Here is a 12,224-nt window from a genome sequence, read left to right on the forward strand (position 1 = left end):
TCGGATAGTCCGGGGATTGATTGATTGACTCGCTCCTCAGTCTGGTAGTTGAACAGCTGCTTCAAGAAAGTGCTGGATCAAGGCAGAGGCAGTCCATCGGACTTGTTAATTAGGAGCGATGGAGGAAGGACTAACTTTTATTAATGGGTAGAGTGTTACTGCTCAAATCGATAAGCCTGACCAAGCCCATCAACCGTCGTAAAGTTTTTTTTTGGTGATTTCAAATTTCCCGCCCTTGGCCTGAAACGGCGCAGGCGCAATGGGACATGCTGCATTGCGCAGCCTCGGTGAGCTTGGGGCGTGCGGATTGTCGTCACAGGGGAGGGCTGTGTGACGACACAGCGGGTGTGGAGTGTTCGTCGGTGGTTGGGTTGGGTTGAATGGTTCACTGCGAAGGACAGGGCCGGCGCTGGCCTCGAAGCCATGGAAAGCCACACGCGCATCACCAACATCATGGACCTATCCGGTCTGCAAGACCTTAGGAAACACTCTGTCATCGTGAGTGCAACCCCCTCATTTACTTTCATTCTTCAAATTGCAGACCGCGAGCCCATGCTTCACCCAGGCCTTCTCTGGTGCTGGTCGTTTTGAAGGTGTGAATTAGGCCCTCCCTGCATGTAGTGTGGTAGGAATTAATCCAGCCCCAGCATCATACCCTGTGGTTCACTTTCAGTCTTTGGATGTACTGGAGACAAAAGATAATCAGCCAGAATCAAAACTGCAATGGACATATTTGCTGTTGATTTGGATGTGCAGAAAGAAAGTGCATGATTGAGTGTCCAAAACTTTTGTTGATCCGTGCTTGATGTCTCTTTTCAATATGTTTTTGAGACTGATGCTTTGGCATTGCCTGCATAGTCATTGAATTGCTGAATGTGATCCCTTCTCGCCCAACAAAATTTAGGAGGGAACATAAACTACTCTGCAGATATTTTAATTACCCTCCGATTGGATGATCAGGTTTAGTGTATCTGTTATTTTCAGTGTAAACATACGTACAGTTTTGTATTTAAGTTTTGCAATCCAATATTATGTTGCAGGCTGTTAGAAATAAATTGTTGTTTTAAGCACCATAACAGTGGGGGGGGGGAAAGCAAACTACAGCAGTAGACTTGCTTAAATGTCAGGAATTACTTGAAACTGTATTATAAAAAGATAAAGCTGTTGCACTGTTTTAAATAAATACATTGTTTTCTTTCCAGCTACTCTATGTTCTTAGGTTGGCAAACATTGTAGAGGGTCAGAATAAAGCCAGAGTAATTATGAGATTATGATTTAAAATCAGAGTTCAGCTTTTTTGAATGAACAAAAATCTCTTTGTAAACCTGAACGTGATCTTATTCATGTAGTTCAGATTATAGCTTGACAATCATAGATTTTCTATTTTTGCACTGATAATCCATCATTTTAAGAAATTTTTTTCCTGATTTTTAACAAATGACATTTCGATTACTGGTCTAATAAATCTAAAGATTCTGTAACATTTTATTAAATTACTTTTTGTATCTGAATGTACAGTTGCTTGTATTCTGTCATTTTCACAGAAGCTGCTGGTTCATATAACTGAATAAACAGCTTGTCTCTATAAATGTAGTTGAATTTGGCCTATCAAAGTTATGTAAGTTATTTGGCAGTTGTTGAACCCCTAATTTGAATGGAAAGTAGAATCTCTTACATCTAAGACAACAAAGTGTAGAGCTGGATGAACGCAGCAGGCCAAGCAGCATAAGAGGAGCAGGACAGCTGAGGTTTTGGGTCAAGACGCCTCTTCAGAAAGGCCCTGTTATGCTGCTTGGCCTGCTGTGTTCATCCAGCTCTACACCTTGTTATCTCAGATTCTCCAGCATCTGCAGTTCCTACTCTGTCTTGCATCTAATATGGTCCGTAGGAGTGACCGAGATCTAATGGGGGAGAAAAAGGTGATTAATTGTGAAATGGTTGTACAGATGTGGGGAGAGACCATCAGTAGGATGTGTTTTATGATATGTGGCCAGCAGAAATAAAGCTAATAGTGTGTACTTAGCACCTCTGTTATACAGAAAATATTTTTAAAGGAGTCCATGTAAAAGCAGTTGTTGAATTAAAAAAATATCCAAGAACAAATGTTTCAGTTTGCTTTCAGTCTTGGTATGTGAGATGTTCTGGTTTGTGCCCATGCTACTTGTGTATTGTTTTGGTCTGTGAAAAGTTGTGTCTTTCCTGGTATATTACACACTTGTTGGTTGTGCGCTCCTTTTGTGTTCTGGTGCTACACATTGTCGGCTTTGTAGTATATGCAAATATGCTAGATCCTACATAATTTATCCAGGATTTCTTCTTATGCAAAGAGTGTCTTCTGCTGCCATTGCTGTGGATGTATTACTTCAAATGCAGTGATTGTGGTCATTAGTACAGAGCTGGTACCAAATTGATGATGCTACCAGATACTGATGGATCGCTGTTTTGCCTCTATATTAATTTCCCGTGGGACGATATGTATGTATTTCAGTGATTCCATACCACTGTGGACATTTGTGCATTCTGAGAATTCCATAAGATTTGATCTGTACATTCAGCAAGAGAGCTTACTGCTTTTGATAACCTATCCATTCTCTGGGTATTATTCGTAATGGTGTATGATCTAGATTGATTGTATGGAGGCAGCTGTGGTGCTCAACACACAATAACAAAAAGGATTAATCAGGCTATCCTGAAGTCTGTTAATCTTACATTAACATCGCTGATTGCTCGAAATATTTTACTATTAGTGATGGTTAACCTCTTGTTAACCAGAAAAGTTTAAATCTGTTTAGGGACAATTGAGTCACTACAGATCCAGCAGCATTGCTCTATTTTGTTCACTTCAGTAAGCCTAATGAAAGAGATAACAGTATAGACTGATTCACATAATTTAGATAATCTTAGTAAACTAGTGCACGAAAATGTTCGTTCTGCAAAGGGAAATATTTTTGTTAGCTGGTACAAATTGCAACTGAATTTAAAGACTGCTTTCACTATAGTTAAAACGTGTATAAAGACCTTTTTTGGAAGTATGCTTGTACATTTTTAAGCTGTATAATGCAATGGTGTTCCTTGGAAAAAGTGAGAGAGAGAGAGAATTTGAGACTTAGTGGCACAAATAATCTTTCAATTAAAAAGAAATTCTGCCTGGCAATAGCACTCTGGTTGAGTCAAAATGTATTTAAAAGCTGGAAATGCCAAGAACAGCAAGACAGCGAAAAACGTCTTGTACATGCAAATAGAAAACATCATTCTCTAACACACTTACACACTCTTTCTTTCTCGCAACACCCACACCCCCCCCCCCCCCCCCGCACCCTTTCTGTTTCTTTCTCCCCCTCCCCTGTATTTCTGCATTGGAGAGAAAGCCTGAACTAAATATTTCATAATCATAGAAGAAAATTCCCTGAAGTTTACCAAATCAACCATTGAATCAAAGAGTGACCATAACGCCACAGATGTCAGCATATGACTATTACAAAAATCAAAAAAGACTGAGGAAAATGACTTTTCATCTCTGTAATTTTATTTTCCTTGTCTTCATTCTTTTTCCATCCATAGTGTGTGTTTTAAATTATTTGTTTTTATCTGTATTTATGATGTGGAGATTCTCTCCACAGATGCTGCTAGACCCCTGCTGAGATTTTCCAGTAATTTCTGTTTTTCTTTCTTTTCGTTAGTTTTGTTAAAGTCAAATTTGTTACAATAAATGGCATTTTTTTGTTACTGAAATAAACTGGTGTTAATTGCTTTTGTCTTGCGTAGCAGTTAGTCAGGCACATGATCATTTTGATGGTTTCTTTGAGTTGTTATATATTTTATGATCATTTATGCAACAATGGATCACTTGTTGGCTCATTCTTCCTAGTTAAGAGAAAACATGGAATAGGGTTAGGGTTTTGAATGTTGATAAGCTCTCTGACTCCTGCTTTACTATCTTAAGGGAAACTAGATTTACTTAAAAGGCATAACTGAAAGAACTGCGGATGCTATAAATCTGGTAAAGCTCAGCAGCATCTGTGAAGGAAAAAACAGAGTTGACGTTTTGAATCCGGTAGCCCTTCCTCAGAACTGATGGTAGCTTGGGAAAATGTTGGTTTATATGCAGAAAATAGGGAGGGGAATTGGATAGGGAATAAACAATAGGATAAAGAATAGAGCCCAGAGAGAGAGAGAGAAGAGCAGTTGAACAGACAAAGGAGCTGTTAACAGTCTGGCTCAGACCATGAATAATTGCTAATAGGGACTGTCAGTGACTAACAATAACCTGCTATTATACACCACCGAGATGATAACAAGGCCTAGTGTGTGGGCTAGGGGGCTAAGACATGGGAGAGTTGAGGCCCTAAACTTATTGAACTGTATCGAGTCCAGAGAGCTGCAGGGTCGTCAAGTGGAAAATGAGGTGGTGTTCTTCCAGTTTGCACTGAGCCTCCCTGTAAAAGTGCAGTAAGCCTGAGACACATGTTGGCCAGGGCACAGGATGGTGTGTTAAAGTGACAGGCAACTGGAAGCTCCAGCTGTTTTTTGCAAGCAGAACTTGGATGTTCTGTGAAGCAGTCACCTGGTCTACGCTTCATTTCCCCACTGCAGTGGAGACCACATTGTGAACAGTGAATGCAATAGACTAGATTCTAGGAAGTGGAGGTGAAGCGTTGCTTCACCTGGAAGGTATGTTTAGGGCCCTTGGATACTGTGGAGGGAGGAGGTAAGTGGACAGATGTTGCACCTTCACTGGTTGCAGGTGAAGGTGCCATGGGGCAGTGTTGGGAATGAAGGAAGAATGGACCAGGGTGTCCCAGGAGGAACAGTCCCTGTGGAAGGTTGTCACGGGAGCGGAGGGGAAGATGTGTCTGGTAGTGACATCTTGCTGGAGGTGGTGGAAATGGCATCTGATGATCTTCTGGATGTGGATGCTGGTGGGATGGTAGGTAAAGACAAGGCGATCCCTATTGCTGTTGCCGGAAGGAAGAGAGGCTGTGAGGATGGAAGTGCGGGAGATGGGTCTGACCTGGGTGAGGCCTGTTGACAATGGTTTTGGGCAATCCTCGATTGAGAAAAAAGGTGGACATTTTGTAGGCTCCCTTTTGAAGTTGGCCTCATCTGAACACATGCGATGGAGGTGGTGGAACTGAGAAAATGGGAAGGAGTCTCCACAGGAAGTAGGGTGTGAGGATGTATTGTCCAGGTAGCTGTGGAAGCCAGTGGGTTTATAGTGCACAGTAGTGGCCAGTCGATCCCCAGAAATGGAAACAGAGATGCCGAGGAAGGGAAGGAGGAGTCAGAGATAGCCCAGGTGAAAAGGAGGGCAAGGTGGATATTGGAGGCGAAGTTAATGAACTTTTCCAATTTGGATGAGAGAGGGTAACAGTATCATTGATGTATCAGAGAAAAAGTTGAGGCTGGGGGCTGGAATAGGATCGGAACAAGGAATGTTCCACGTACCCCATGAAGAGACAGGCATAACTAGGGCCCATACGGGTGCCCATGGCCACCCCTCTTACCTGAAGAAAATGAGAGGATTTACAAGAGAAGTTATTCAGGGTGAGGACAAGCTTGGCCTAGTTGGGGAGGGTGGTGATGGGTGGGGACATCCAGGTCTTTGCTCCAGGAAGAAGTGGAGAGTCCTAAGACCCTCCTGGTGAGACATGGATGTATAAAGGGATTGCACATCCATGGTAAAGGGGATAACGAAGTGTGGAACTGGATGAACATAGCAGGCCAAGCAGCATCGTAGGAGCAAGAAAACTAATGTTTCGGGTCTCGACCCTTTCCTGCAGTTCCCATTATCCATGGTAAAGGGGAGGTGGCCGGTCCCTGCAAATTGGAAACTTTGAAACCGACATAAAGCGTGAGAGGAATCACGGATGTATGTTGACAGGAAATGGAATAGGAAAGAGAAGACTGAGTCAAGGTAGGACAAGATTAGATCTGTGGAGCAGGAGCAGGCTGAAACAATGAGTCTGCCTGGACAGTTCTGTTTGTGGATTTCGGGGAGGAGGTAGAAGCAGGCTGTGGGCCTGGGGGGATTGTCAGCTTGGAGGCAGTTGGGGGAGATCACCAGATGAAATGAGATCAGTTGCTGTAGTTGATACAGTGGTCTGATGTGCCATGGTGGGGTCATAGACCAGGGGAAGAGAGGAGGAGGTATCTGAGAGCTGGTGCTGAGCCTCTCAATGTAGAGGTCAGTTAGCCAGACTACAACAGCACGATCCTTATTGGCAGGCTTAATAACAAAGCCGGGGTTAGATGTAAGTGCACGGATTGCAGTCAGTTGGGAGGGCGATGGTTGGATTTGGTGGGCTGAGGGGACAGAGAAATTGAGGTGACCAATATCACATCGACAGTTCTCCATGAATAGATTGAGTGCAGATAAAAGGCCAGAGGGAGAGTGTTGGAACTGGATGAAGGAGTCTTAGGGATGGGTAGAGGTCTCTTGCCCTAAGAAGTGGGCACAGAGGCAAAGACAGCAGAAGAAGAGTTTGACATCATGGTGTGCCCAAAATTTGTTAAGGTGGGGACACAGAGGAATAAAGCTGAGGCCTTTACTGGGTACAGACCATTCAGCATTGGAGAGCAGAAGGATGGGAGGGATGGTGAATACCCAACAGGAGGTGGCTTGTGGGACGAGATGGAGTTAGAGGGAAGGGGAGAAGAGGAAGGTCCCGGAGGACCATGGGTATCTCTGAATTGTTGCATCTTGTGGGTCTTGATGCCTGGAATGAAAAGAACAAGTTTCTTGTTAGTGCAATGAATGAGCCGGTAGTTAGCTGCAGAGTGGTACAGCCCTGAGCCAGTGTGTTGCAATGCTGTTAGAGAAAAAGGTTGAGTGTGCGTGTTACGGTACTGAGTTTGGATCTCAAGGTACGGCAAGAGCAGCTGTCCTTGAGAATTGTCTAGTTTGGAAAGACAGTGGGATTAAATGCTAGAATTTTAAAAATTCATTCACAGGATGGCTGCATTGTTGGCTAGGCCAGCATTTATTGCTCAGAGTAAGTAACAGTCAACCACATTGCTGTTGGTCTAGGGTCATTTGTAGTGCAGACCAGAGAATGGTTGTTTCCATCCCTGACAGACATTGGTGAATCAGATGGATTTTTCCAACAGCACAGAGATATGTGATCCTGGAAGGATTCAAAAATGAGGGATGAAACTTCAGGTGGAATCTACATAGGGCGAACTTGAGCCGGAGGCAGTCACTGAGGAATGTGATATGGCTGAGGAAACAAGTTTTAGCAAATACTTGGTCAAACACCAGGAGTGACAGTGAAATTAATGTCGGTGAAAAAGGAGAAAGATTGGAATGGAAATCCTGTCTGAGAGAGTAGCAGAACATCTTCAAAGTGGACGTGCCCAGCGGAAATGTGGCAGTGAGTTAAATACTAAATAAAAACTGAAAGAACTGCGGATGCTGTAAATCAGGAGCAAAAACAGAAGTTGCCGGAAAAGCTCAGCAGCTCTGATAGCATCTTTTGAAGAAACAAGTCAGAATTAACATTTCAGGTCCAGTGACCGTTCCTCAGAACTGATGATAGGTGGGAAAACATTGGTTTATATGCAGAAAATAGGTGGGGGGTGGGGGATGGGGTAAAGGATAGAACCCATGGAGAGAGAGAGAGAAAAGAAGAGCAGTTGGACCGACAAAGGAGTTGATAACGATCTGGCTAGGAGGGTGAACATCTCTAGTCTCCCTCTACATTGGGAAAACAATGCATAGAATGGGTGACCGGTTCGCAGAACATTTAGGTTCTGCTCATTAAAAAAAACCCTGAGCTTCCAGTTGCCTGCCACTTTAATACTCCACCTATGTTCTCTGCCCAACATCTCTGTCTCTGGGTTGCTGCAATGTTCCAGCGAAGCTCAACATGAGCTGGACGAATAACACCTCGTTTTCTGCTTGGGACCCTGCAGCCCTCCAGACTCAATATCAAGTTCAATAATTTTAGGGCTTCAACTCTCCCATATCCTAGCACCCTATCTCCCGCACCTATCTTGTTATCACAGAGCCTGCCATTACTCAATAGCTGTTATTAGCCACTAACAGTCCTCATTAACAGCTATTCACTCTCCAACCAGATCATCATCATCTCCTTTATCTGTCCAAATGCTCTTGGCTTCTTCCATTTCTGAAGAAGGGTCTAGGCCCGAATCGTCAGCTTTCCTGCTCCTCTGATGCTGTTTGGCCTGCTGTGTTCATCCAGCTGTACAGCTTGTTATCTCTGCTCTTCTCTTTCTTTGGGCTCTGTCCTTTATCCTATCATTTACTCCCTATCCCATACCCCTCCCTATTTTCTGCATATAAACCAACATGTTCCCAGTTGCCAACAGTTCGGAGGAAGGGTCATCAGACCCGAAATGTTAACTCTGATTTTTTTTTCCTTCACAGATGCTGCCAGATCTGTTTACCCAAGATGCATCATTCTCTTTATTGTAACAATTTTATTAAATATGGATTATCAAATTTTAACTTACATGATCTAATTGTTACATCTGGTGCCTTACATGTACTAAATTGGGTTTATAAAAGAAGAAATGTGAAATGTAAAATGGCTGCCATTGGCTTCCAGCTTCAAATGATCCATGTGAAATAAAACGCTTGGGACTGGAGTCAGAGATAACAGTGGAGCTGGAGGAACACAGCGGGCCAGGCAGCATCAGAAGAGCAGGAAAACTGACGTTTTGTGTCAGGACCCTTTTTCAGAAATGGATACAAGGAAGGGAACTGAGAAATTATTAGAGAGAAGAGGGATGAGGCTGGGGGAGGTGGGTGGAATGGTGATAGGTGAGTGCAGGTAGGGAGTGGTGGGGATTGGTCAATGAGGTGGGATGGCATATAGAGAGACCTTTTATTTATTCATATGACATTGAAATCAAACAACTGAGCCAGCATCAAAAAATTAGCATCTCCTGTTTAATTCACAAACTTAGTATATTGAGAGATGAAAGGCTTGTTGCCCATTAGCTAGTTTGGAAAGACAGTGTAGCCAGACTCTGGAATTTTTAAAAAATCATCCACAGGATGACGGCGATGCTGGCTAGGCCAGCATTTATTGCCCAGTGAATAGATAATAGTCAACCACATTGCTGGGTCTAAAGTCAAATGTAGTCCAGACCAAGTAAGGATGTTTTTTTTTCCCCTCCCTGATGGACATTAGTGAATCAGATGGATTTTTCCAACAATTGACAATGGTTTCATGGTTGTCATTAGACTTTCATTCCAGATTTTTGTTGAATTCAAATTCCATCTGCTGTGCTTGGATTTGAACCCAGGTTCCCAGGATATTAGATAACAAAGTGAGAAGCTGGATGAATGCAGCAGGCCAAGCAGCATCTCAGGACCACACCCGGCTGAGATGCTGCTGGGCCTGCTGTGTTCATCCAGCTTCACACTTTTGTTATCTTGGATTCTCCAGCATCTGCAGTTCCCATTATCCCCAGGATATTACATGGGTCTCTGGACTAACAGTCCAGTGATAATGCCACTCGGTCATCCCCTCCCCTTAGACATATGGGACCATATTTCAACAACTTTTTTGACCAATTAATTTGCGACAAGAGCTGGAGTTCTTTTTCTCCTTCTGTTTCTTTTGCCATCTCGGGGGGGAAAAAGCAAATTGGGGAAACAATCATTCACTGAGAGCTCAAAGACCTACACATTCATTACTGCTGAGAAAGCCAGCCATCTGTTAAACAGCTACGATCTCAGACTGAGAATCTAGCACATCTAAAGGTTAAACAGTTATAATTTATTTCCCCTATCCATACAGGACACTTTTCTCTTTTAACACACATGGGCTGTAACTTTGTCACTTTTTAAACATAGCATCGGTAAATACCAAAATTCCTACTTTGTTTTTCAATTCAGAGCCTTAGTAATTGGCTTACTATTGTTCAGGGAACAGTTTGTCTCGTAGTAAAATATACCCGTCAAGTTGGGAAAATACAGCCTTTCTGTGCTGTAAAGTCTGGAGAATGCCAGCAGAAAATGGCAAAAGGGGCTGGAGTAGTTTGGAAGCTCCACAGGAGGTAGTAAAGTTCAAGCTAACTCTTGAGTCCAGGTGGTAACTTGAATTAGATAGAGTAGAGGGCAGGCCAACTGCATCAGAAAGAATTTGGGCTACAGTTAGGCTATCTTTTATAAAAGAAAACCAGAGCTAGGGAAGGTGACAGAAAATGGCAGGCCACAGCTACAGATCTGGTCAACATACGACTTGCAGATAAAATTACAGGAGGACGAGAGGAGTTCCCAGGCCTGCAAAGAGAAAATGAAGGTGAAGCTTCACTTTGCCAAAGGGCCACAGAAGAATATGGCAGAAATTGAACATCCATGTGGTGGCAGTAGTGTTCCAGTGAAAGTGGAACAGGTTAGACCAAAGCAAATAGATATGAAGGGAACATACTGCACAGCAGGAACCACTGGTAGAGGCCTCCAGTCAGTGAACTAAATACAGAGTTATCTGGGGGATCTAAGGAGCAGGGCCGAGTCTCAAAGCTTAATGGGTTGAATAAGGTTGGTATAACACTAAATAAGAGAAGGGTATAATCTGTTAAAACCAGATAACCTACTGGAAACAAACCACAGATTACAACTCACGAACCTTCTAAAAATTAAATTGCATCCCAGGTATAGAATTGAGCTATGAAAGGGTAAGATTTGAGATGCTAGCACAACCCAGGGTACTTGTGCAACTGTTCATCCTAAATTGGATTTTAAATTCAGGTTAGGAAAGAGAGAGTGAACACGGGATGTGTGTATTGCCATTTCAATCTTTGTACTGTTATTTTATATTCCTAACAGAATGCTCATCCAAAATAAGAGAAATATTATTCACTCTTTGTGGTAGGGAACTGTTATGATAACAGTAAATATGGACGATTGAACTTAACTTCCAATATCTTATTGTTATATCTGAGACCATTCATAGACTAAAATGGATTTTAGAAAATATAGACCCAGAATGGCTATCATGGTCACCTGACCACAGATCGCGGTAATCTCTGCCAGAACCATATGAATGAAGGAAGTCTTCAGCCCTGGAATGACCATTTGTCTAAAGACATTGAAACCAGACATCTGAGCTGGTGTCAAGAAATTTGTTTTGCCAGCTTAATTTATGCGTGCATTATAATTTCACACGTTGGAAGCTGAAAGGTTCGCCTGCCACTTAGCCAGCTTGAGAAAACAAAGGAACTAGGCTGCAGAATATACACTGAACAACTTTTGAGCAGCAGAGCGGAGAGAAGAAAATTACATTTCTGACAACAAGAGGTTGAGCTCTTGCCGTCCCAGGCTGTTTCTCTCATCATCTTGGAAAAGTGGAGAAAAAATTGGAGAAACAACAATGCAGCCATAACTTGAATGTTTTTCAGATTTTGCTGCGGATACATTTCAGGGTCTCTATCTCCAGGCAGCAACTGAATTTATATCCACTGTTATTTTGGCTGCATCAGTTCTGTTGTTTTTTCGAAAAACAAAACACATTGGAATTAAACTTTGATCTGTCTTCAAATTATAACCAGGCTCATCTAAAGTCATGATACTGGTTGTAACAATGTGGAGTCGTATTTCAACAGCATTATTATCATGAAATATAGAACTGTTTGAAAGAAGCCCATACAGGTTCCACCAAAAAAACAAGAAAGGAAAAACTTGCTTATTTGTAACAAACTTCTTATTAGACTAGATTGTTAACTACAAATAAGCAAATTTAAACTATATCCATCTTTAAATCCAGACACATGTGTTCATTCACAAATAGGTTAGATGCATTTGTAGAAACATTGTGGGTCAAAAATAGAGGTAGAAAGGAACAAATTCTGTGGCTGAAGAGTCCCTCCACAAAGGGATGGAGTGAGGCGATCCTCAATTCAGTAGCAGGTCAGTTGGAACTTGGTTTTTGTTTTGAGTTCAAATTTCTTTGCAGAGTTTTTTGGTGCTAGTTTTCTTCCACTCAGAGGGTGGTGTGGGAGTTGGGGCTGGAGAGAGGGCTGAAGAGAGGGAGACCTGTCTTACTTGCGGACTTTTTGAATGTGTATGATAAGCTGTAATGTAAAGCAAACCCAAAAGCCATTGCTGAACAGTTTCCGATCCAGAGAGTTTGTTCCATTTTGGGTGTCAAATGTATTGAACAGAGCTTCTCCGAAGGTTACGTGCCCTTTGTAATCAATAAATGGATATTTTGACTATTCTTCTGAGTTGTAAAGGAAAAACTAATAGCCCAAAC

At 42.4% G+C, this 12,224-nt stretch overlaps 1 protein-coding gene across 3 annotated transcripts in view; it reads left to right on the top strand.

Moving 5' to 3' along the window:
- Positions 1-330: 330 nt before the first annotated feature.
- Positions 331-12,224, top strand: part of LOC125464894 (cation channel sperm-associated protein 4-like) — an 81,128-nt gene continuing 69,234 nt past the window's right edge. For all 3 annotated transcript variants that reach the window (XM_059654335.1, XM_059654336.1, XM_059654337.1), the window contains exon 1: positions 331-498. In XM_059654335.1, coding sequence (XP_059510318.1) covers positions 424-498 — 75 coding nt within the window. In that variant the 5' untranslated portion in view covers positions 331-423. The remainder of the gene's footprint in view (positions 499-12,224) is intronic.

This window comes from Stegostoma tigrinum, chromosome 24 (assembly GCF_030684315.1).
Source record: "Stegostoma tigrinum isolate sSteTig4 chromosome 24, sSteTig4.hap1, whole genome shotgun sequence".
Classification (NCBI taxonomy): Eukaryota; Metazoa; Chordata; class Chondrichthyes; order Orectolobiformes; family Stegostomatidae; genus Stegostoma; species Stegostoma tigrinum.